The following is a 27,288-nucleotide window of genomic DNA, read 5'->3' as shown; positions in this document are numbered from 1 at the left end:
TTCCCTTCCCCAGGGGATCTTCCAAACCGAGGGATTGAACCCAGATCTCCCGCATTGCAGGCAGACTCTTTACTATCTGAGTTACAGAGAATTCAAGGGGAATTCCCTGACAGTCCAGTGGTTAGGACTGCACGCTCATTGCCAAGGGCAAGGGTTCAATCCCTGGTTGGGGAACTAAGATCCCATAAGCCATGGGTGTGGCCTAAATAAATAAAATTCAGGGCTTTTTATTTTTACTAAAAAAAAAATGCCTTTCGATGATGGTTTTATAATGTCACTATTCTCTATCAAGAAGGGGTTGACTTATTTTGCACAGATGTGGAGTCTCTAACCTGAAATAAGATATTTCACTTCTGGTGAGTGTGTCTCAGTAGAGACCGGCAAGTTTAGTGGGGAAGCCTAGTTTTATTAGTTAACTAGTTTCTCCAAATCCTGGATGGTGTTTAAAGTAGGATTTTTATAAAAGAAATACAAGGCAACACTAGCTTTAGGTTCCATTATTTATATGCTTTTCACCTTTGCTTATTCAAAGTAATTAAAAAAACACATGGAGTGTTCCTTTCATGGCCATTGATGGAAATGATGACCGCTTGGCCTGGGGTTAAGTGCATGTTTGTTCAACTAAAGTAAATTCAGTTTGAAGGCCAAAAATTCTGTGAGAAAAATACAACTAAATCAATTTGAAGTCAATTGGAAATTGACAAGGTAGTTTAAATTCTATCTGCAAGTTTTGTACCTAAAATTATTCCTGTAGACAGCAGTATTTACTTGCAAACTTCTCTGATCACCACACTCAGTAAGAACTAAGTTTTATATTATGAGCTAGTATGTCTAAGTCACACACACTTAGACAGTTGTGCACACATGTATGTGTGTCTGTTTTAAGTTCCACCTTATTTCCAACTAGACCGGTATATTTCTTCATGAAAGAAAAAGAAAAAACCTTCATGAAACAATAGAGTATGAAGTTAGGTAGATTAGTAATTTCTAATCTACTTAACTACATTTTGTTATAAATAAACTACCTATTATTTGCTAAATTAATTGTATCAGCCACTAATAATTATGAACATGTTTCAACAATGATGCAGATTAAAGCTGATTTTAAAAGTTACTTGGGGAAAGAAGGTGATTTTACTTTTCTGAGGTATGAATAAATATTAGTTCAGGGCTATCCTGAAATGTCCTTATGGTCATTTTGCTTTATATAATTTATTAAATTTTTCTTCACACTCTCCTCTATCCCAAATAATTTTAATTATTTTACTTCCTAGAATTTCTTTATTTATTTTAATTAATATTTTAATATTTTCTGTCTTTATAGGAAGGCATCTATAAGTGGAGGGCCTTGAATATGTGATGTTGCAAGTGGAAAATAAATGTACTTTGAAAAAAAAAAAAGAAATGTACTTTGATATTAGTTCTGTATTTATCCATTCATTTAACAAGGATTTATTAAGCATTCAGAGACTACGCTAGGGTTATAATGAGGGCTAACATTTATTGAACATTTAACACGTATTCAGTACAGTTATAAGCTCTCTAGAGAACCCTATGAAGGAAGTGCAATTATTATCTCAATTTTGCTGGTGAGGAAACTGTGCCATAGGGAGATTAATTAATCTTTGTCCACTTGAAACCCAATTTTGAACTCAGAAATTTTAACTTCAGAACTCATCCTCATAATCACTTTATTCTCAATCATTTGTTACCATTGACCAGATGATGAAAGACACAAACCCACCCTCAAGGAGATACAAGAATAAATGGACTTTTAAAATTGGTATTCCCACTTTGGTATAATAAGTCCTGTGATATGTTCCATGTATGAGAACAGATGTTTTTAACCCTGGAGGTGATCAAAGCTAAGGCAGAAAATGTTCAGCAAGGAAAAAAAATAATGTTTTATAATTATTTCAGGACAGAGTCAACTCATATGTTTATAGACTGCTTTTCTACTTATATCTGAATGCATTTGATACATTTGAAATATAAATATGCAGGAAAATGTATGTTTTTGTTTTGTTTTGTTTTTGAAAGTACTATTTTTGCCAATGTTTTGACAAAGTAGCCAAAGCTAGTAAATTTTTTGGGAAGTTTGCCAACAGTTGTTTCACAGAATACTCATGGAAACTAGGAATAACAAGGGCCCAGCACTTTGTGACTGCAGTCGTCATGGTGCCAGGCACTTGAGGTGTTAGTGGAAACCATGTATGTGCCCAGAGCTGGGAACACCACTGGCAAATGTTTCCAAAAGGAACCTGTTCAGTTCTGTATTTGCTTTGCTTTTTGGTGCTAATGTGTTTAGAAAATTTTTACTTAGATTGTGCACAGCCCCCATTTCAGTTCCTAAGACTTCCTAGAGACAAAGGCAGAAGGGATGAGGAAGGAAATAAGATGGGACCATTTATTTAGTTGCTTCTATCATTGCATAGATGAGGTAGGTAGGTAGTAGTCAAGTTGTCAGGAATCTGGTTTTGGCTAAGTTCCTCCATGGTACATGCTCAAGTGTGGTTTGAACAAGGGGGTTACAGTTAAGAAAGCACAGACTGCTTTGGTTTCAAGAATGTTCCGTTGCAGGCAATGTTGTGTTGCCAGCTTACTATATTCTGATGTGGCTGCTGCTGCTGCTGCTACTAAGTCGCTTCAGTTGTGTCCGACTCTGTGCGACCCCATAGACGGCAGCCCACCAGGCTCCTCCGTCCCTGGGATTCTCTAGGCAAGAATACTGGAGTGGGTTGCCATTTCCTTCTCCAATGCATGAAAGTGAAAAGTGAAAGTGAAGTCGCTCAGTCGTGTCTGACTCTTCGCGACCCCATGGACTGCAGCCTACCAGGCTCCTCCATCCATGGGATTTTCCAGGCTAGAGTACTAGAGTGGGGTGCCATTGCCTTCTCAGTCTGAAGTGGCAAGTGGCACAAATGAAGTTTTACTGCATATACTAGAAAGAAAGCTGTCTGTGAGGGGACTGTTTCATTTAATAAATTGTAGATTTGGGGAACATGGAATATTTGTTCTAACGCGGGGTTTGCAAGGCCCCAAATTTCAGTATTTATTATCTTATTTGTTTTCAATAGGTTGAAAGAGAAGATCTTGAGTGACTGTTGTGAGTTAGGCTTTTAACATGGTCCATCAGGCTAGCTGGGGCTTTGCTGGTGGCTCAGATGGTGAAACATCTGCCTACAATGTGGGAGACCTGGGTTCAATCCCTGGGTTGGGAAGATCCCCTGGAGAAGGAAATGGCAACCCACTCCAGTATTCTTGCCTGGAAAATTCCATGGAGGGAGGAGCCTGGTAGGCTACAGTCCATAGGATCTCAGAGAGTCAGACACGACTGAGCAACTTCACTATCAGGCTAGCTGCTAACTATTTAGCAAATATAGGACTCCCACTTCCAGAAAACTGAAAAAAATATGGTACTCTCTTAAAGCCCTATATGTCTGTATATCCCCAACTAACCACTAAGCACAAAATATACATATTTTACTCCCAAGGAGTTGACTATATGATGGGAGAAAGAGGTTTTATAGTTACACAATATAAAAGATGCTAAGTGTCGTAAATATAAGATAGAACTAGTGCCATCTCCCTTCAGAGGAGGGAGAAAGTATTGCCAACTGCAGCATATATACATATACAGATATATGCATAGTCTTTTAGTGCATTGCAGAATACATCTCTACAGCATGAACATTTGTCTGCAAATGTTACTTTTGTATATGCACTTATATTTGCAGAGTACATTGAGTCCCTCTAAATGCTCAATTCTATCCACCCCCATCATATAAAAGTGCTATATGCATAGGCTGTCTTTGCTAATAAGGAAATATTATAATAAAAGAGAGGTTTTTATTAAACTAATGCAATAACGACATTTTCTTTGAGGATTTAACACATCATTTTTAATAATAAAAATCAAATTGTCATTGTTGTGCCCTGTATACCTTTTATTCAAATCACACTAAATACTCTGCCTTCATGTCTAAGCAGTGCTCTAGGGGCTGATGGGGGAGGTGAGTAGTTTTTAACATAAGGCAAATGAATTTCAGCAGTCAGCTTTGTAGTGGGGTTGTAGATTATGAATATGGGAGCCAGGGAAACCTGTTTATATTTGTGAGCCAAGGGGAGAATGTCTCTCAGGAGTGTCTGGATGGAAATGAGAATGGAGATTAGGAAAGAACCAATTCTGTTAGGTCAGCTTTCAGTGGGTAGGATGTCAATACTCTGTTCAGCCAAGTAACTGAGTTCACAGCTTCAACTAACTGTACATTAACCACTGGAATTGAAGCATTCACTTTGTACGATTAGGCTAAGAATTTGGTATCACCTGGTTTTCATAAGAAGATACTAGTTCTTGGCTCATGTCAGCTGAAATCAGACATTTCAGAATTGTATTAGTTAAGACTAACTGATAAGCATGGAAAAGGGGTGGTGAAATGTGAAGAGTACCTTCTGAGGGAACTATGTGATGGGTCATGGTGGGTGGCAGGATATGTGGTTAGCCCATATGGGTCCCAAGACCCCTTCCACCTCTGACTTTCTGTAACTTTAATCTGTAATATGGGGGTGTGTGTGCCTTTTAACCTTGTTCATTGGTTATGGCATCATTTGTTTAGGTTGAAACCTAACGTTTTCAAACTATATATACTGTGCATATGATATGATATCTGTGTGACATGATATATGAGTATTTGGGGGGTTGAATTACTTCAAAAGTTTATGTTATAACAAGTATGTGCACAGAAATGTAGCTTACAGAAATGAAAATAGTCTCTGGCTAGTTTGAGGCTTTTTCCAAAGAGAAGAACTAGGGTTTGGCTGGGCCAGTTTTTTCAGCACACACCTGGTGTATATCACTTTAAAAAATAAATTATGCCTCATTAAATTAAAATTAAATGGAATCATGATCATTTGTTTTTCTGGAAGGAAGATGTTTTGCATATTGAAAGCCTAATTTGTTGCAGGTGACAAAAAGGCTGAACAGATTACCTAATATCACTTCATTTGGGGGGTAATGTTTGGTGGTTAGTTTGTGTATACTCCAATAGTTCAGAATTCTTTTAATGTGGACTGTATTGTTTTCACTTCAGAAAGTCTTCTACTGCTTTACCCATTTTTGTACTGTGTTTTTTTAAGCTTTTAAGGAAACAGAAACTTCTTTTGATATTCTGGATTAGTCATGCTCTTTCTTTTTGTTCAAATGTTCTAATACTGTCCAATCCTTCACTTAGTCTCCCTGTTTGCCGAGCCTCACCACCATGTCTATAGCTGCCTGTTAATATTATGTACATTTCAAATCCCAGCCAAGTTAAGTACCGCCTCTTCCAAAATGTTTTCCCTGAATACCACAGTTGGCAATACGTTCACCCTCTTTTGAACTGAAATGGTACTAGTTCTATCTGAAATTTATGACACTCATCATCTTTTACATTGTACTTCTATAAACCACCATATAGTAAACTCCTTGGCAGCAGAATCTACGTCTTGGGAGTCCTCCCATTCCCTTATGAGCTTTGTACCAAGTTGCAAATGAGAAATGAATTAATAGACTGATCTGTCATTCCTTGGCAATATGTATATTGAATTTGGGGGTTTTCTAGGTAATCATTGGGAGATATAGCCTAATTGTTGAGAATTTCTAATGTCTGAGAGGTATGAAAAAGAGGTATCTGTTAAAATCTAGTCAGTAATGACCTTTGGTGTCCTCTCCTGGAGTGGCTGGGAGTTCTGATGGGCTCAGGCTCAGATTTCCTAAAACCTGGCCCAGGCTTGGGTTCTATTCTTGCTCTTAAACAAGTAAAGGCCCATCAAAGGTGGTTTCTCGCCTGTCCCAGACACGTTTCAAGGGCTAGTGTACAACCTTGGAAGTAAATTTTACAGAGCTAGTCATGATAATGTTTCCCAGATATTTCTGAGCATGTATTTTGCATACTAGCAATTTGGAACCAACTATATAAATTGTTGAAGGAATATGAAAGTCATAATAATGTAAATAAGAAAGCGCTTCAACAGAAATGGCAGATTCAAAAACTCTAAGGTCATTTAATTTATCACAAATAAGTATTATTAGAATACTAAAAATCATAAGAATATTGATTTTTCTGTTTAAAAATTAGCCCCAGTTTTTGTTGTTGGTGGTGGTGGGGGTGGTCACATTGCATGGCTTGCAGGACTTTAGTTCCCTAACCAGGGCTCAATCCTGTGCTCACCACAGTGAAAGCACTAACAGTGGTTAGAGTCCTAACCACTGGACGACCAGGGAATTCCTGGCCCCAACTCTCTGTTTTTCCTTTAGAGATAACCTGTATTAGCAATGAAGCTAGATGGTATTGTATTATCTCTTGTTTGTACTTTGAAATATTTTGCTTTTATTGAATTTTCTGCCAGCCTCATGTATTGTTTGCTGGTGCTGGAAATATTTTGGAGTTTACAAAACTCTCCATTAAAGGATGAGGGAGAAGGCCAGTGAGAGGCTCTTTTTGCCCAACTCCCTTCTTTTGTCAGTGACCTGTAACCCAAGAGCTGTGGTGGAAGGTGCCTTTCTCCCCTGTGCAGAGGCTTGTTTTACTCCTTTTCAGTCAACATGTTTCTTGGTCTTACACAACCTCAGCTAACACCACAGAGAGAATTGTTTATAATCTCTCCCCTGAGAAGGCTCTGCTGCCTATGATGAGGAAAATACTTAATGACCGCTTTATTCAATACTTACAATATGTTTTAATAAGATTACTGATATGAAATTTTAATAAGCAATGTCCTGGTTAATTTATTAATTTCCCTCAGTCTTCACATTCTCAATATTCATGACCTTTCTATTCATAAAAGTATATTTTTATTTGCAATGCCCAGGTACCACACCATATTCTCTATAGCTCAGGCTGCATAATGGGAATGTCCAAGTGACACCTCCTCCCTGGCCGGTTGATCATTAAAATGCCAGACAACTGAGTGGCAAGGGCTTTAGAAATATTTATGTAGGATAAATTATTAATTTATGTTCTATTCAAGACAGTTTCAATATGATAAGCATTTACTTATCTTGATAATTAGATGGAGTGATTTGTGGTATATTTAAGTCATGCCATACATTTTATTCTGATTTTTTTTACCCCATGATGATTTTAAACTAACTAAATAAAACATGCTTTACATTCATATGCCTGCAGAATTTTGGCTATATTTTTAAAAATTGCTGTTGAAATAGTTAAAAGCACATAACCGAAACGAAGAGGGTTCAACAAAACAACTAAACCTCTTCTTGTGCCCACCAGTTAGCCACTTGTTATTGAACATGTCTGAGGTAAAAGGAATCTGTTTGGGACCAGAGCTACACAGATGAGACTTGAAGTAAATAATTTAGAACAGTGTTCTCATTCTCTGGGGCAATTCATGGAGGCAGCACTGGCCACCTTGTTGGTTTGAGACTTTATCTTCAATTAGGCGAATGAGACAGAGGCAACAGTATATCCACCAACCCCTGAAAATACAAATATTGTGTCTCATTCACTTCGGAAACGATGCTGATGAGCAGTCATTTACAAGGATGCTTTGTCTTGATTTCTCTTAGAGATGAATTCATTTCCCTGTATGGTTGTCCAACATGTAAAAAATGCAGGGGTAGGAACTCCACAATTTCCATGTGGGGAAAAAAAGGTAAACCACGCTGAACAAAAAGTAAATAAAAGAACTCTGCCCTTCAGAGTGATTTTGTTTTTTATTGATTAGGAATAAACAGACTTACAGTTTTGAACCTGGTCCATGAGAACAATATTTTTTTTGTTGTTTCAGTATTTTACACACAAGACCTTTGCCACAATATCCTCCACAATTTGTCAAAATAATTTCACAGAAGAAGTTTACAAACTTTGCCTTTGAAAGATCTTAACATATAATCATCATAACCAGGATAAAGAATATATCCATGCATATCCTAAAGCTTTTCCAAATTTGGTAGTCTGACATTTAGTAAAATGCTAAAGTTACTTATTTTTTGGGGGGGGAGGTCAGAGAATAAAGAGTTTTAATTTTTCATCTCATTATTTATACTATTATTTATCTTTTTAAACTTTTTATTTTGCATTGGTGTATAGCTGATTAACAATATTGTGATAGTTTCAGGTGAACAACAAAGGGACTCAGCCATACATATACACATATCCATGAGAGAGAGAGAAGGAGAGAAGGGAGTGAGTGCCAGCTTGTCCTCTGGGTGTAGAGTTCATTATTAAAGAAAGCTCAGAAAATACCAATCTTAGTATCTTGTTAGTATTAGAAATTGGTATTGGTTGTATTTTTTTTTTAATTTTATTTTTAAACTTTACAATATTGTATTAGTTTTGCCAAATATCAAAATGAATCTGCCACAGGTATACATGTGTTCCCCATCCTGAACCCTCCTCCCTCCTCCCTCCTCCCTCCCCATACCATCCCTCTGGGTCATCCCAGTGCACCAGCCCCAAGCATCCAGTATCGTGCATTGAACCTGGACTGGCAACTCGTTTCATACATGATATTATACATGTTTCAATGCCATTCTCCCAAATCTTCCCACCCTCTCGCTCTCCCACAGAGTCCATAAGACTGTTCTATACATCAGTGTCTCTTTTGCTGTCTCGTACATAAGGTTATTGTTACCATCTTTCTAAATTCCATATATATGCGTTAGTTTTTTATTTTATTGAAGTACAATTGATGTACAATGTGTTAGTCTGTGGTATACAGCAAAATGATTCATATATATGTGCATACATATTTTCTGTTTTATATTCTTTTTCATCGTGGCCTATTACGAGATACTGTGCTATACAGTAGGACCTTGTTTGTCTATTTTATGTATAGCAGTTTGCATCTGCCAATCTCAAATACCTAATTTAGCCCTCCCTTGCCCTTTCCCCTTTGGTAACCATAAATTTGTTTTCTATATCTGTGAGTCTGTTTCTGTTTTGTAAATAAATTCATTTGTATCATATTTTAAATTCTACATATAAGTGATATAATATGACATTTGTCTTTCTCTGTTGGACTTACTTCACTTAGTATGATAATCTCCAGGTCCATCTATGTTGCTGCAAATGGCATTATTTCATTCTTTTTCATGACTGAATAGTATTCCACTGGGTGTATAGGAAAGTAGTGTTGAAAATTGTTATCCCTCTTGCTTCTGCATGTATTAATTTGGAGATTTTTGTCTTAGAAGCAAGAAAGAAAAGTGAAAGTGAAGTCACTCAGTCGTCTCCGACTCTTTGCGACCCCATGGAGTGTAGTCCTCCTTCCATGGGATTTTCCAGGCAATAATCCTGGAGTGGGTTGCCATTTCCTTCTCCAGGGGATCTTCCCAACCTAGGGATCGAACCTGGGTCTCCTGAATTGTAGACAGACGTCTTACCGTCTGAGCCACCAGGGAAGTCAAATCATTATTAATATTTCAAGTTGCTTAGTCCAAGTGGAAAGTAGGATAACTTAAGGCAGAACTGACTTTTAATTTCAGAAAGAGAATTAATACCTAGATTGTATAACGTGTTCTGGAAGACAGGTGTCTCACTTGTTGCTTCTTTCTGAAAACATGACAAGAAATCAGGATTTTCTTAGAATCATTTCACCAGTAGGATAGTTGTATATACCTGCCCTACCTTGGCCTTTCCTTGGGCATGTATGCATGCAGACACACACTTGTTAACATTTTTTTCTAGCTTCATTGTGTGGCACATTATATTCCCATTTATAAAGACTTTTCTAATCAAAGTAATGACAACCAAATTGGCAGAACTATCAGATGGCATACCTTTTGTAAGTTTCTTAGAGTAAAATTGTCTTACATGGTGTTTTGGGTGGTGATTACCTCCTGGAGTGCTGATAACTATGTTTATTTCACAGATGCATATTTCTGTGACATTTGGTTTACTACCTTATAATATATTACTTCTAAAAAAAGTTTGCCTACCTTACCCTGAGGATTGTTGGCCAACTAGAGGGAGTAGTGTGTTTCTTTAACATCCAATGCCTTTTGGCCTATTGGCCAAATATGGCCTATTTAGCCATAGATTACAAATCTGATAGTATTTCTTTGCATTAATATTCCCCTATATGGAAATATCTTTGGCATCTACTTTTTAGAATTTGGGGTAATCCCCATCTCTTGTAAGACTCAGAAGTTAACATCTTAGCTCTTTCTGAGGTATCATCCTAGGGCCTGATCTCATATTGCCCTGAGAAGGGATGTTAGCTGGGAATGCCTTTATGTGATAATCTAACAAGTGTGCAGAATGGAGGGGCTTCCCAGGTGGCTCAGTGGTGGAGAATCCACCTGCCAATGCAGGAGACCCAAATTCAATCCCTAGGTCACGAAGATTCCCTGGAGAAGGAAATGGCAACTCCAGTATTCTTGCCTGGGAAATCCCATGATCAGAGGAGCGTGGCGGGCAGCAGGCCATAGGTTCACAAAGAGTCAGACACGACTGAGCAACCGAGCACACACGCACATGCAGGATGGGAATGGATCAGCTTTTGCCTCGAGTACTGTGATGTCCAAACTCAGGTCTCCAGCCTTTTTCTTGAGTCCATACTACTTTTCTTTCGACTTGTCAGCATTTTTCTTTTCTTTGTGAGTTCTCTGTGAGCAGAGCACATGAGAACATTAAGTTCCTATGTAAAGCGTTCCATTTGGATGGGTCACACAGTCAGAAAGTATCTGAGCCTATCATGGTGTTCTCTGAGGTGTGCTGTGGCCCTTCACCAGATTGCAGCCACACTTTCTGTCGCTTCAGTGGTGGAATTGGAGTGTCCCCATGAGGGCATCTCATAAAAAGGTTTGGGTGCCCTCTGGTACACATGCAAGGAAACCTATTAAGTATGTGGATTGGGAAGCTCATAGAGGGTTAACACAAGTTAGAGCCACTTGCTTTGTGTCTTTTTTTTTTTTCTCCCCCACAAGTAACATCTATATTGAAAACAGTGGCCGGTCACACAGAAATTCAGCCAAACTTTTTTTTTTTTTAAGTCGATGTAAATCTCCCATGCTGTTTAAATGTCGGAACTAAATTTACCAAACTTGGCAGATTTGTAAAGCTGAGCAGGACTGCCAAGTGTTCCCAGTTTCAAGCAGAGAGAGTTCTAACAGTTCCTGAAATACTTGTAGGAGGCACCTGGTGGTAATTGCAGTTTCACAATTCTTCCCAAGCGCCTACCTTGCTAGCTGGCATCTCTGTACACTGCTGATTATTACAGTAATGATAAAGTGTCAGAATAGAATGGTCCAAAATAACGCAGAGCCCCCAGGAGCCAAGCACAATCCCTCCAAATCTTCTTGCTTGAGAACTGTCAGGAATTAGACTGAGGTTCTTGACATCACAGCCAGCTGGTTATACCAAACAAAGGGGAAGGGTGCCGGGGTGGGGTGCGCCAGACAGAAACCGCACCACATACCTGCAGATGTAATGTGGCCTACTTTTTTTTCCATTTAATCAGGGGTTGTTGTCTGAGATTCTGCGGAAGGAAGAAGACCCTCGGACAGCATCTCAGTCTCTTTTAGTAAACCTGAGAGCCATGCAGAATTTCCTCAACCTGCCTGAAGTGGAGCGGGACCGCATATACCAGGATGAGAGAGAGCGGAGCATGAACCCCAATGTAAGCATGGTCTCGTCAGCCTCCAGCAGTCCCAGCTCCTCCCGAACCCCTCAGGTGAGATATTCCCTCCACTGACTTTTCACTCTTTGCCTTAGAAACATCTTGCCTTCACTGATACTCTGTTTTCCCTCGAAAACTAAGAGATATAATTCTAGGACTTCTTAATCCGCTGAACATGTGGGTTAGAGAATGTGAAACTCTGACCCTATGCTAGTGGTTATCCTTTACTGTATCATCCATGCCATTTCTCTCCCTTTAAAAAAGTCCCATTTTTCCATATATGGCGGGGGTAGGTGGAAGGATAACCGCTAGATGTCTGCATACAGCTGTTTGGTTATCAAAGAAGGGAGTAGGGGATTAGTGTTGAAGCTAAGTTTGCATAGGAAGCACATTGCTTTTCCTCCAGTTGTGTATTTATTTGGATGGAGATAGGGTAGTTGGGGGCTGGGGACAGGTAGAGCAGTCCAAGTTCTGCTTGATGTAACCTGAAAGAAACGAAATCCGTGAGGAAGCTGTGTGTGATGGAAGCATGCATGTGCTGTGGCTATTTCAGAATGACTGGGAGCTCATTCAGTGATTCTGTAGAAAATGGTGGGAAGGTAGACCTTCATGTTTTCTTTCCTGCAGTGATTCCCACAGGATCCTGGCTCAGCTTTCCATCCTTCTTTTCTCCACGCTTTAAAAGCATTCTGTTCTCAGGTCCTTCTGCAAATGCATACATCTATTAATAGTAATGTGTGCTTTAAAAATTTTTAACTGAAGGGTCAAGTTCTCAAGTAGCCAAGAGTCATTTCCAACTCAGATCTGAGGGCACTCCTTCTTAGCCCACTCCCTACTTCCCTTCTAGGGCTTCCCTGGTGGCTCAGATGGTAAAGAATCCACCTGCAATGCAGGAGTCCTGTGTTTGATCCCTGGGTTGGGGAGATCCCCTGGAGGAGGGCATGGCAACCCACTCCGGTATTCTTGCCTGGAGAATCCCCATGGACAGAGGAGCCTGATGAGCTACAGTCCATGGGGTCGCAAAGAATAGGACATGACTGGGAGACTAAGCACAGCACAGCTACTTCCCTTAGACTTTTCAGGTGGATAAGTGGCAAAGAATCTGCCTGCCAGTGCAGGAGACACAAGAGACTCGTGTTCAGTCCCTGGGTCGGATAGATCCCTTTGAAGAGGATGGCAACCCACTCCAGTATTCTTAACTGGGAAAGCCCATGGACAGAGCAGCCTGGCGGGCTACAATCCTGGGGTCACAGTAAGACACGACTTAGCGACTAAGAATGCACACGCACAGTGTTTCCTGTGAACTTTTACTAATCAGCAGATTTATAGTAAAGTCATCTCGTTTACTGTTGCTGGCATGGTTTCAAGTTCCTTCTTGAGTTATAGTTTTCAAACCAAATATTTAACAGTTGTACATTTGTACGAATCAGAAAATTGGGTATGCTGAAAATGTGATTTTTTTTTTTTGGCTTAGATACATATAGTTTTGGATTTAGGAGTTTGTTTTCTGGCAATGTCTAAGGAACTGATTAAGCAGAATTTTATTCTAATAAAAATATTTGAGCTTTTTCAAGTACATTCATTTTTTTTCCACACATCTTAACTCTCTTTATATTTTTACAGTCTGCAATAGATTTTTAATTGAAGATCATTTTCTATCATGAACTGCCAAATTGTGATACTTAGACCTTAGTGAATTATGAATTTTAGTTACTGTTAAACCAAAACTAAGACGCTTGACTGCTTGCTTTGGACTAGTGAAGCCAAGTTTTTTTACTTTTATTTTTTTAAATTTTGGGGCATACATGCTGAGCTATTGAGTTGGGTGAGTTGTTAATTTGCACTAATATTTACTTCTATTAAATTCACCAACATTTTTGCCACTTTTGAAGCCCATTAAGCTATTACAGAAGAATCCAGCCATGCTTCATGGCCATTTAACTGGGCAACTTTTCTCAGAAAGTCACTCCTTCTTGTTAGAAAATCACACATGTCTGTGTGTTTTGTTTTCCACTCCTTCATAATATTTTTCTAACAAGATTATATCTTAGGCATCTTTTCAAAGACCTGGTAGCTTTCAGAGCCAGACCAACTTACAAGGCTACACAGTTAAGGCCAATATTTTGTTTTTTGAGCAGAAGAAAATCCCTAGATAAAGGTGTCCTTTAGAGACAAGTTTAACAGGGAAATTGATCATTTAATTTCACAGTTTGGAGATTTTTGAAAATAAATGTTAAATATTTTTTCTCAAAATATATTTGAGAACATGGTCATGGCACTGACAGTTTTACATTGTCTGGAACATCCTTCTCTTTCTGCTGGTTAAGCACTGAGAGAATTATTAAAGACGTTTAAAACATTTCATGATTACCTACTTAATCAAAATTCTTTATAGAACTGTCTCAGTGGTGTAGATACAGATTACTGTAAGGCTTTCATTGTGCAAACAAATGCCAGAGAGGTGCCACTGGTTCCGTCTTGGAGTTGGAGCCAGCATTCCAGGGCACACACGCACAAGGTCTTGCATAGGTCCATGGAGATTATTTTCCAGACCCAATAGCACTTTATTACTGGTTTAAAACAAATTGAAGAAATTTCAAATTCAACCCCTACAGTCTCTTCTAATAATCCTTCAACAGGCCAGTATTCTTCAGTGCATGTAATGATAACAAAGCAACAGAGAAGGATAAGAATGATCATTTATTGAGCACTTATTATATCATGTATTGTGAATATTTTGCATGGATTTAGATCCTCACCATTTTGCATTGTTGTTCCCATTTTACAGATAAGGAAACTCAGGTTTAGGTAGGTTAAATACCTCATATAAGGTAATATAAATGGTTGGTAGAGTTAGGATTTCAGTTCTGATTATCCTGATTCTAAGGTCTGGGTCCCTAAGCATATATTTTTGTGCTTTGACTTTAGCTCTCAGTGTTCCAGAAAAGATTTGATCAGTTAGTTAACATGATGTTAAGTCAGTGAGGCTAATAAAAAACCTGCATTGAGAAAGGCAGAAATGGTATGCTAAAAGATGCACTCAGTAGGGAAAACACTCTGGATTAACTAGAAGTTTTAAGAAGAAAAAGGAGTCTTCTTGAAAAAGATGGGAGAGGATTAGAGTGTTATGGGAAGACCTGAAACTCCAGGGCAAGAAGAAAAGTATAAAAACAGCACCAGTGTAAACTGGAGGTTTTGGAGGCAGAGTAGCACAGTGGTCCATGAACTTGTGCTTTGGAACCTGAGAGACTTGAGTTCAGATCATGGTTATTTCACTTGCTGCTGCATATCCTTCCAGCAAATTATCTTCTTTTATTTTATTTTCAGTTGTCTTCATCTCTAAAGTGAAAATAATAATGTTTAACTCACTGTGTTCTTAAAAAGAATAAAATGTGATGACAAAAGTAAAACACTTTCTGGAATGCCTGGCACATAAAAAGTATGTGTATCAGTTATTCTTATCATTACTTTTCAGTAATTAGAAAACAGTATGAGACAGGAAGGTCACAGGAGAATGGCAGAAGTCACTGAGTGCTTGTAGGAACCAAAGCTTTCTTTTAAAGTTAGGATGTGACCCTGGCTTCAAGACATCATTGAAAATGATCCCATGGTGTCCACACTGTATGCCATGTCTCTAAACCCTGCATACTATCAGTCCAGTGGGGAAACAGCTCAGGACATCCACAGAGGGAAATTAGTGGTTTAGGGTTCTAGGGTGGTTGGGGACAAAAAGAGAAAAGCTCGCTTTAGACCAAATCAGCTGGCGGTGCTCAGGAATCTGAGGGTGGGGACAAACTGTTTCCTTTGTCTGGTGGCCCTGGGTTCTGAGAAGGCTGCCCAGCTCCTGCTCCTTACACACCATAGTTTTCTGGATCAAGTAGGTTCAAACATTTTAGGGTTATCCTAACTCCAAGAAGTACAGACATCTTTTATATTGTCCTTCATTTGTCTCTGAAGCTGATGGGAAATCATTCAATTAAAACGAGCATGGCAGAATACATAAAACCACAATATGAGTTTAAGAAAATGAAAACAGCACTTCAAAGGCATTCTGAAGCCTAGTTTTATGAAATGAAATTTTGTTTCATTTCCACTGATTTCCTAGGTGAAATTAGGTGACTGTCTGGGTAGCATAATGATGATAATGGGGGGAAGCCATACATACTCAAATGACATACGTAAAGCTTTAATAAAGAACGAGAGAGACTCAGGGGAGTGCATTAAATTGAGTAATAATTTATTATTTAGAGACCTCTACCCATTTACTCATTTTTTTTTTTTTCTGGAAGATTGACTCTTCCTCTAAGGTGTTCTGTTTTCAGAAGGAAAAAAGTAACTGTGTGTGTGTTCTGCATGCTTGTGTTGCAGTTAGGTGATGGCTTGAGTTTGGTACCCGGAGTAGCCATCCTACCTGCGAACCGTCTCGGCTACTGTGAGGGGAACAACAGGGTTGACAGGACTCTGCATGTCCTATAGGAATGCACTGCAATTATTTCCAATCACAATTAACCTGATTAGAATAATGGACAGGAAGTGTCCCTCTGTAGCTAATGCGGTTTGGCATCAGCTGACTGAAATCCTTTGATAATTTCTGCACAGATGGCTGGGCTGAATGCAGCACTTTTTAAATTATTATTTTCATGGTCTCTTGGTAGGCCAAAACCTCGACACCGACAACAGACCTCCCCATTAAGGTGGACGGCGCCAACGTCAACATCACAGCTGCCATTTATGACGAGATCCAACAGGAGATGAAAAGGGCCAAGGTGTCTCAAGCCCTGTTTGCCAAAGTGGCTGCAAATAAAAGTCAGGTGAGTGGATTTTTAAAGAGCAAAAGTGAGGCTGGAATTAGAATGTTCTCCTCCTCCCACCAATAAAAATACATCTGTTCCTATAATAATAATAACAATAATAATCCCTAGGGAACCTGTCACGTTCTTGCCTTTTGCGCTACAGTTTGCTTTTATTCCCATCAGAGTTCACAATAAAGACTAAGTCAAAATCCAGATTTTTTTTCAAGTTTTTAAAATTTTTTCAAAAAGAATCAGCCTTGAGGGATATCTCTCCCAATTCTGCATACTGCGAGGTATGCTTTTTTTCTTTCTTTTGGGTATTTGAGCAAAACTTGGTGTGTTCAGAACAGCATCTTCCTGAGATCAAGTTTTAGCCAGGTCTCGTCACCTCTCTTATTCCCACCAGGGGAATGGATGACTTTGTTATAATAACTGCTTTTCAGCCCAGCCCCAGAGACACCTTGCAATGTCAGGTGTTTCTTTTATGTAGAGAATGCAGTTGTTTTTCCAGGAGAAAACACACATTGGGGACTGCAGAGTAAGTGCTGAGATCTTTTAACAGAAAAACAGAGAAGCTTATCCAGTACAATTTTGCAGAGTGCTGCGATTGTGGGGAATGGAATGCTCCAGGGAGAAAGTAGACAGATGCTTAGGTTTTTTATTTCTGAAAGCAGCAACAGTTGAAGGGCTGTACTATCTGTTTCAATTTGTTTAAAGCGACAACTACTGCCCTATCCTAGAATGGGTTATGTTGAGGTGCCTACTTATTTTATTTCTGGGTTGAACAATTACTCAGATGCAAGGTGAAGGAAACAAGTTAGTTAAAGCTTAATTTTGAGAGTCCTTTGATTCAGAGCTTGATTGCCTCTGTGGGCTTGCATGACAAATGCTTTCATCCCTACATATGTAAATGGTAAAATGGCCCATCCTCTCCTGAACAGATCTGCTTTGTGCTGTAGAGAAAAGAAGTTACTGAATATGTTTTAAGCAAGATGGTTTTTAATGAAAATTAAGTTTTTAAAATGATAGCTAAATGCTGTGTTTACTAATTATATGGTTTGGGGAATAGACTTTTTTTACCTGTAGTTTTGCAGTAACCTAAATTATTTTTCAGATTTTAATACAGAGCAGTAGAATATTCAGCAATTTTGAAGAGGGTTGAAATATTTGTTTTCCCTATTCAATTTTGATGTCATGATTTTTCCAAATTATTCTTTCTCTCATCAATGAAATCATTGCAATGTAGTTGGCTAAGATATCATGTCCAATCATAGTATGAAATACATGAAAAGAAAATACCATAGAGCCTTCTTAAACTGTTAAATGCATAAAATCCCATGTACCACATGGCAAAATATAATGAGAGTTGGAGCTGTTAAACGAATAAAGCTGTTAAATGCATAATGCCACTTGGCAAAACTACTGTGCATTTAATGGTTTTCCACTGTGTAATAAAGGACATATGTGGTAAATGTGCAGTAAGTATAAAACTACACAATTGCTTTTGCAAACCTGCCCCGTAGTCGTGACTTGATGTAAATATCAAAGTTGCACTCAGTCCTCCTTTTATAGCTGCTTTCTAGAAAAACTCAAGGCCATAGTCTAAGAACTTGATTCAGAATGCTTGTCATCTTCCTGTTGACTTGGCACTATTGCTTCTGAAAATAGTGTTGACTCCAGCCTCCCCAAGTAGTTCAGGTGGCTGATTGAAAACTGTGTTTGCCAGTTGGCACAAATGTAGCTCTCCAAATTTTTATTGCCTGCAGAACTCAGTAGCCCTGTTTCTGTAGAGCTTGGAGTGAAATTTAGTTCTAGGACCTGATGTGCTAAAAGGTGAGATTGAGCCTAAATGGAGATAAGATGCTTTGTCTCTTGTTTGTTTTCCATTAGGGTGGTGATTTCATTCACATTTATGAATAAGGAACTTTATTTGTAAACAGCTGACAGAGATTTGCAAATCAGGTGTTAAGTGTCTTAAAAACGGCACTGTCAAACAAAATAAACTTAGCTGATAGTTTCAAAGGCAATTTAACATAAGATATTCACTCTGCTTTGTAAGTACTACTGGCATTTGCTTGATAAAAAGCATCCTTAATGAAATCAACAGCATGATGTTGTACCTTGCACTTGTATTTGGTACATGTCCATAAGGGTTTTGTGTGTGTGTGTGTGTGTGTGTGTGTGTGTGTATGGAATGACTGAGGAAGTAAGGGTACTCCATTCTCTTGGAGGTAAAATTAGGAGAACCTTGAATAGGAACTCTTGTTCCTATTGGAGTGGGTTTGAGCCTAGAAGGCCCTGTTCAAACACACATACTAACCCCTCCTCTTCCTTTTTACATGTCTTAAAATAGAAAGGAACCCTCCATTAAATCTCATTCATTCCTTGCTATGAATTGCCGTCATCATAATAAAAATAGTAACCTTACACTGCCTGTGTGTTAGGCAAGCTTTGAATGAAGAGTAGGAAAAGGAGAGGACATTTTTAGAGATTGAGAGTGGTGGGGCAAGGGGTTCCTCGAGGGCTGTAAGAGTTTAGAAAACAGGCATAGTTGGAGGAGGGGTTCAGAAAAGGAGCTAAGAGTGACAAACATTGGCAGTTATGCCTGTAGTCCTATTGGTGGAAACAATATTACTGGAAAGTGTGTGTTTCCTTAGTGTGTGGGTGACATAAGGGTGCATTTGTAGGGTTGAAGACCACCTGTTCATTTAATTGGTCTCCGGCTCCTTTGTCATGGCCAGGCCAGCCCATCATCCAATTCCACTGAGTGCCTCCGGTCTGATCTTGGCACTTTTCTTCATGTGAGAGAAGCCAAAGAAAGAAAAGCAGGGGGAAAAGTATGCCTACGTACATTTCACCTTTTACTTTTGTTTCATTTTCTATTTAGGATCAATCTTAGGTGTTGTGTGTGTGTGTGGATGTGGATGTGGGTTCTGAAGACTCTCTTTTCTTTCTGCAGAATATTCAGATTATTGGTCTTCATGGGATGGGATGAACTATGGTCAATGGTTGTTCTCTGTGAACTAGGAGTGGGGGTCCTCAGTAGGAACCATAGTGTAAAGGCATATGGCATTTCCCTCACAACTTCAGCATGGCCCTACATACAAAGGGCCCCCAGAGAACAAGCACCCCAGTGTGCAGTCTAAGTGACTACAGGAACTCAGTGTCCCAGTCCCTCAGATTCTGTAGTTACTCTCCCACTCTCCCTTCCTCCCCAAGTGCAGTTTATCACATGTGATCTGGAAAATGGAAATCCAGCAGGGAGCAAACACAGTGACCTGTGTGGCACCCCCACTGCAGTGCTCCAGGGATGGCCATGTGCTTCGTGACAGCATCTTTAGCTACATTTCTTTCTGTTGACATCAGCTGTCCCTTTCCCCAGATGTTAACTCACTATTTCTCTCCTCTCCTGCCTGCTTCTCTTTTTCATATTGCTTTCAGTATTCAACTCATGGAATGCTGAGGTTGATCTGAGGTTGGCTTTATTTTGAAAGGAGAGTGAAACTTTATTATTTTACACCCAAAGAGCCAACTCTACATATGTCTTTTCCTATTAGGTTTGGGTGGAAATAGAGTAGGTAGAGGAATGGGAATGGACCTATTCCTGTTCTACTTTGCCTTCATTAAACAATTAAAACAAATGAATAAAAATGTTAGAAGGGCACTAGGTTTGCTTTCTTTTTTTCTTTTCTCTCTCTTTTTTTTTGGTGGGACAGGAGGGTCTTGCTTTCTGTTACTAGGAAGATAGAGAGAAGCTGAAACACTGCAAAAAAGGGAAATAGACAACCTGGTTGTAAAGCTCAGTTTGTGGTAATGAAAGAGCCAACCCCAGAGTCTGCTGGTATAAAAGAGGGAGTGACCTGGGCATAGGGGGTGGGGGGTCTCTGAAGGGATGACACTGTAGGATGTCCTCATCATCGCCACCAGGATTTAAAAACCCCTACTAGTCCTTCCTGCCCCACGTGCCTTCTAGGCCCACAGGCTGCAGGAGCTACTGCTAGGACCAGGAATGAAGGAGTCCTCACTCCTGCTGCAGAAGAGAGAGGGAGGCACAACTGTGACCCCACCACGGTGGGGAAAAAGAGTTTCTGACACAGTTCTGAAATAATTTCCTCCATAGAAGATGTATTCTTCGTGGTGACTGGGTTTCAATATGGTGTATACTTTATGAACGCTATGATTAGAATAGATTTTGTGTACTAATTGGCCTTTATTCCTTATCATTGTCTCACCAAGAAAAGAAATATATATATATATATATTCATATTTCATGTTCTCACTTACTGACTTAACAAACTGTAATCCTAAGTAGAAGGCTTCTTAAACTTTAGATGTAGATTATAAACTCAGATTTTATGAACATTCTTTATCATAAAATATTTCCATATGGATGATCTAATTTGACTAACAAGTTAAATGATTTAAAATACACAGGACTCCATAGCAGATCCTTTTAAAGGTAAAAGTAAAGACAGACAAATGTACATAACAAAAATAATTGGTATATCATTCGGTGTATTTCCTTCCTTTTACTACTCTTTGCTGTTGGAGTTTATATCACATTCAGTATAGTGCTAACGTGTTTTCTTCATTCAATCATGGGTTACCATATTAATTTTTGCTTTTGTATGTCTCTTCTTAAAAATGTCCCAGGCACAAGTTAGTTGTACATATTTCCTTTTTAAAGAAATAACTTCTATTTTATGACTACTTAAGTAATAACATCCTCATTTTATTTTTATTCTTGAATTCAAAGGCAGTTCTTTTCTTCTTTAATGCTATTTATTTTGAATAGGTAGCATATGTTCATTATATAAGCTTCAAAAGGGACAAAAGAGTATACAGTGAATAGTCTTCCTCCATCCCTCAGCCCTCAGCCATCCTTAGAGCCACTGCCAACATTTGTCCTCTATCTTTGGAAATACAAGTTTATAGGCTTTCTTTGTCTCTATGCACAAATGACTAGCATACTTTACACATGGTTTTTCCTTTACAAATCCTAAAGATCTTTCCATATCAGCACACTTAGTCCTCTTATTCTCTTAAGCTGCTATGTCATACTGGATGCACCACAATTTGACTCTCTTCCCTTCATGGGTATGTAAATCCTTTCTAGTCCTACCATATTGAAAATAATGATAGGATTTACATTCCAGTGACGTCCTTGCCAGCGATGCTTGAGGGTCGCCGCCTCTATACCTTCACCTAAGGCATTTTGAATGACTCAGCTGACTACAGTTTTGGCCAATATAAGAGGGAGGGGGGGATGATTTGGGAGAATGGCATTAAAACATGTATAATATCATATAAGAAACGAATCGCCAGTCCAGGTTCAATGCAGGATACAGGAAGCTTGGGGCTGGTGCACTGGGATGACCCAGAGGGATGGTATGGGGAGGAAGGTGGGAGGGGGGTTCAGGATGGGGAACACGTGTACACCCATGGTGGATGCATGTTGATGTATGGCAAAACCAATACAATATTGTAAAGTAAAAAAAAAATAATAATAATAATAAAATAATAATAAAGAAAGAAAATTAAAAAAAATGTTTATAATTAACAAAAGCAAAACAAAACCCCGAACAACTGGAAATTGCCACGTCTCCCTCTTCCACCAGGCAGGCTCTGCATATGGCTCCACATATGATCCCCAGCTAGCGGTCCTGTCCCCTTGCACCTGCTGTAGCATCTGGGGTCAGAGCTGCATGCTGCCTTACTGTGCTCCCCCAGGCCCATCTCCCGGCTGGGGCCTGCAGGTTCTGCGATTGCTGCAAAGGCCCATCAAGATGAGGGCCGTGTGTCCTTGTGGGTCGTCAGGTGGCAAGGAGAGATAGCACACCCCCTGAAATGTCACCTGCAATGCCCCATCCTCATTTTAAAAAATAAAATGAAAAAAATATAAAGGCAAAATATGAATCACCCATAATCCCACAATCCAGAGGTAGTTGCTATTAACCTTTTAGTCTTCTAATGTGTAAGTGCGTGTTTGCACGTGTGTGTTTATATCCTGGTTGGAATTATACTGTAATAAGACAGTTATAAATTGTAAATTTTTAAACCACCTTTTCTCATGGGAGAGTATATTTATGAATTGTAAAGTATCTTCAGTCTCATTATTTGGTTTCTTAGCCTTTAGAAAATATTACACAAGAATCAGTTTTACCACTTTGCCCTGAAAGTGGTTTGACAGTTACCTTATTTTTTACGTTTCCTTATGGAGATGGCTTTATCGGGACTAGGATTGCTCAGGCTATTGGGGCTTCCTTGGTGGCTCAGTTGGTAAAGAATTTGCGTACAATGCAGGAGACCTGGGTTCAATCTCTGGCTCAGAAAGGTCCCCTGAAGGAGGAAATGGCAACCCACTCCAGTATTCTTACCTGGAGAATCCCATGGACAGAGGAACTTGGTGGGCTACAGTCCATGGGGTCACAAGAGTCAGACATGACCTAGAAACTAAACCACCACATTGGAAGTAAATGTTTGACTGCCCTGATCTCTGGTATAAAGAGAGACAGGAAAAACTGGCCGTATGATGCCACGTGTAGAATGAGGTGGTGGTCTCGTCTCACTCCCAGTGCTTTTGCTTCTGCCATCTTGTCTTCAGTGTATAAGGCAGACTAAAATGAGGTGTGTGGCCTTGCCTGCCCCTTCCTGATGGGAGATTTTTTTTGAACACATTTTGACAGCCTATCAAAAAGCAGCTTCTACTCTTGTCAACTGGGGCATGTATACTACAATGTCAGTGCTGTCCACCAAGCTTGCATGAAACAAATTAACATATTTATACTATAATTGCCATTTGAAAAAAATTATTACAGCAAGTAGTGAAGAAATTAGGCTTCTCAGTATTCTCAAATGCCAAATTAAGTGGACAGTAAGTACAGTGATGCCTAAGCATCAAGTCAGACCCTTCACTTTCTTCCTTTTTCTCTCAGCATAATTCAAAGGAATAGATTCTTTTGAGAAATGATCAACAGAAATTCCCTCAAGATCTCAATTTTTACATCATCCCTATAGTGAGGAATTGGGTTCTTTGCAGTTGATTATGTTTATGTTTCATACCCTAGATCTAGCCTTTATGGGAACCCTTAATTAGATATTAGTGAAGGTTAATATGTAGAGTTCATATGCAGTTAATATAATGTCAGGTACCTTTACCCATTGCTAAAATTTCTGTACTGGGTTTAAGCACATCTTGATCTATTGCAGAAACCTTTGAGTTGCATTGTTTTGCCTGTTCATGACACAACACTTTTAGAAACTTGCATATGACTTTGAAGCAAATCAGGTTGACATATTAAAAGCCATCTTTCTGAACTCTCCCAGCCTTCTTTTGGAGATGATATTGAGTTAAACCATAGTTCTTACAGTTGGAGAATGTTGGTGCTGTGACTAGTTCCTACTGTTTTGTCATAGGGACCATTTAATCATCTTGCTTTCACAGGCCAAAGACTAGGATTAGACACACTAGGTTCTAGGGTACAGTCCAAGGAGGCACACCCTTTCAGAGGCACATTTCTTAATTTTTGCACATTAGTTGCTTGCATGCCTCACTTTAGTCCCAGTCCTAATCTTTCAAACAAGTTTTATTCCTGGTTTTCTGCTGTGTCTATTCCCTCCCCACCCAACTCCACACTTATGAGTTCTTGAGGCAGTGTTCATAATATTACTATATAGTACCTTGTATATAATAATATATATTAATATATATACCTTGTATCATATATATATGTGTATATATATACCTTATATCATGTATGTGTGTGTGTTTGTGTATATATATGTGTGTGTATATATATATACCTTGTATTATAAGTATATATGGTATATATCATAGGTATATTATGGTATATATATGTTATAATATATATACCTTACATCAAAGGTATCCTGGAATTTGAGTCTGAAGTCTGGACTAGAAATATTTCAGTTGTTTTCTTCCTGATATTTTAGTCTAGTACATTTTAATGTTAATATGTTTTTAATATTTAAGTGGAGAAGACTCCAGATTCATTCTTTTTGACGGATATAGATTTTTTTTTTAGATGCATGTTCCCATGTATGTGTTTAAGTATGTGTGTACACACTTGTATAAAGTCATCCCAAATCTCTATACTATTATATAGCTATGCATAGCCCATATTTCCATGGTAAGGAAGGCAACAAGATTTTATGAAATCCCTTCTTAACTTGAGCCCTTTATAACAGAGGTTAAGGAGTTGTTCTGAAATAAAATTTTCATTACTCTCAATTACAGATTCAATCTTTACAAACACATCCATAGAAATGTGAGACACATGCCCAGAGACAGCTGAAAATTAGTCCCCATGAAAATACAGTTTAGAACTTAGTGTACAATTTTGAGAAATAAGAAAAGAAGCAGATCATTTTTACTTATTACATTCAAGGTATAAAATAATTAACCTTGAACTGTAACCAAATGCTCAGCACAAATCTTTTTTCAGGTTTAGATGACCTCCTCGTCAGGGATTCATTGAAGCCCTTGACAAGTCTCCCTTGCAGTTTAGCCTTTTATCCATTTCAGTTTTCTTGATTAGGTTATCTTGAATCATTAGGGGGTTTATTTATTTTAATAGACACTTATTGGATTCATGCAAAGAGAATTCAGTGACTAAGAAACAAGAGCTGAATATTATCTGGCTCATTTCACACTTCAGAAAAGTCTCAACCAGCTGAAGAGAAATTCTTTCACAGTTACAAAAGTTTGTTTGGGGACTTTATGTGCTTCCATTTAGAAAGCGAACTGTCTGTGGTTAATAATATGAATTTTCTTTTGAGACACTCAGAAAATGTTTCCTTTTGGTTACATATGCTGACATTTTCTGTATTGAAGATGTGGGTGAGTAAATGGCCTTTTACATGTCTGTTGCAAGAAGCCTCGAGTCATTCTCCTGAAGAGAGCTGTTCATTTGTCAACTTATTCATTCATTGGAGTTCCTAGATGGGCAAAGAGGGTGGGGGCTTCTTACTATTTGTAGACGGAGTTCACTTATCAGCTCTGTGCTAGGTTCCTCAGGGCAAATGGTAATGACTGACAAGACCTTGGTCTACAAAACGAGTACAACCTTACTTAAGAACAAATTTATTTACTGTATCTCTTTTTGGAAATCAAATCAGTCTGTGAACTTGCATTTGTTTCTTAGCAAGTCCTGGTTTGTATTTGTTCAGAAATGCTTTAAAAACTAGGAAATGTGTCACCTACACAGATTTTTTTTTTTTTTTTTTTTTTTAAGGAAAAAAATATGGGAACAGGCAGAAGTTGGAGTGATTACCTGTGTCCTGGGGTAGGAAAACAAGTAACTTAGTACACAGTGAAATTTCAGTACCACGGACAGGAACCCCACTCTTCCCATCTCCTTCCCCTCCCCCATCACTTAAACCTAAGGCATGGAGCTAGGATTAAAACGCATATCTGATAGGCTCCAAATTCAGACACTAGGCTGTATTATTGTTTTCCGAAAGACCTCCCTGGTCATTTGAATATTCTCAGCATTTGGTGTGTAGTGTGAAAAGTATGTCACATTTATTGTATATTTGAAAATTTTAAACCTTTCTTTTTTTTATAAGGATAATAGATATTGTTCTTCCTCATTCATTTTCAATGTGAGAGAGCTTTAAAAATTCTCATTTGATCAACAACACCACACACACACGTGCGTGTACATACACACAAATGATTAAAATAATGAGAGTTAAATGATATGGTTTGGTGTTTAGGGTACATGTCATTTTTTATTGAACAAAAACTGGAGGATAAAGCCTATGCAGTGTGTAATTTACTACTAGCAGGCCATTGTAGGACCTGCTTAATACTCAGCAACATGATTTTACTATGAAAAAGAAAATATATCTAAGCTAAGGTAAGTGAAGTTCTTAACTTTATCATAGTTTTTTCTCCAAGGACTTCTTGTTAAAAAAGAAGAGAGGAAGGGAGGAATGGAGGAAGGAAATAAAAAATGGAAAGAATATTCCATATATGTGTGTTAGAATACGATATTTATCTTTCTCTTTCTGACTCACTTCACTCTGTATAATAGGTTCTAGGAAAATGGTACTGAAGAATTTATTTATAGGGCAGCAGTGGAGAAACAGACATAGAGAATAGACTTATGGACATGGGGAGATGGGAGGAGAGGGTGGGATGTATGGAAAGAGTAACATGGAAACTTACATTACCATATGTAAAATAGATAGCCTATGGGAATTTGCTGTATGGCTCAGGAAACTCAAACAGGGGCTCTATATCAACCTAGAGGGTGGGATGGGGAGGGAGATGGGAGGGAGGTTCAAAAGGGAGGGGATATATGTATATCTTTGGCTGACTCATGTTGAGGTTTGACAGAAAACAACAAAATTCTGTAAAGCAATTATCCTTCAATAAAAAAAATAAATTAGAAAAAAAAAACTGTAAAGAAATCAGAGAGTTCTTTGTCATATCAGTTAAAAAGCCTTCAGTGACTCCCATGGCCAATATGATTAAGATGAAATTTCTTTGCATGTTATTCTTTATAATCTACCACCCACCTCCATTTCTAGACTGTGCTTTAGCTGCACAGAGTTGCTTCTGATTACCAAATGTGTTATTTTTATAAGCCCCTGCATTTGCTGATACTGCTTTCTCTGCTTAGAATGTTATTCCAGTCACTTACTCTCCCCACCTGGTGAAACTCATCTTTATCTTTTAAGACCCACATTATGAATCCTGTTAATCTGTAATGACATTTTCCTTGAATTTCATGGTCAGAATTATGTACTTTCCTGTTGGTGATCTCAACTAACCTTTTAAGTAAACAGTAACAATGAAAATTAAATGAATTACAACTTCTCATAGAGGGAATAGAGAATTGAGTAA

At 38.5% G+C, this 27,288-nt stretch overlaps 1 protein-coding gene across 4 annotated transcripts in view; it reads left to right on the top strand.

Annotated features, from left to right (window-relative positions):
- Positions 1-27,288, top strand: part of SATB2 (SATB homeobox 2) — a 203,489-nt gene that overhangs the window by 137,224 nt on the left and 38,977 nt on the right. For all 4 annotated transcript variants that reach the window (XM_055573034.1, XM_055573035.1, XM_055573033.1 and 1 more), the window contains 2 exons: positions 11,464-11,676; positions 16,278-16,433. In XM_055573034.1, coding sequence (XP_055429009.1) covers positions 11,464-11,676; positions 16,278-16,433 — 369 coding nt within the window. The remainder of the gene's footprint in view (positions 1-11,463; positions 11,677-16,277; positions 16,434-27,288) is intronic.

The sequence above is a fragment of the Bubalus kerabau genome, chromosome 3, assembly GCF_029407905.1.
Source record: "Bubalus kerabau isolate K-KA32 ecotype Philippines breed swamp buffalo chromosome 3, PCC_UOA_SB_1v2, whole genome shotgun sequence".
Taxonomy (NCBI): domain Eukaryota; kingdom Metazoa; phylum Chordata; class Mammalia; order Artiodactyla; family Bovidae; genus Bubalus; species Bubalus kerabau.
Note: the sequence above shows the minus strand (reverse complement) of the source record. Positions and strands in the feature narration are given on the sequence as shown.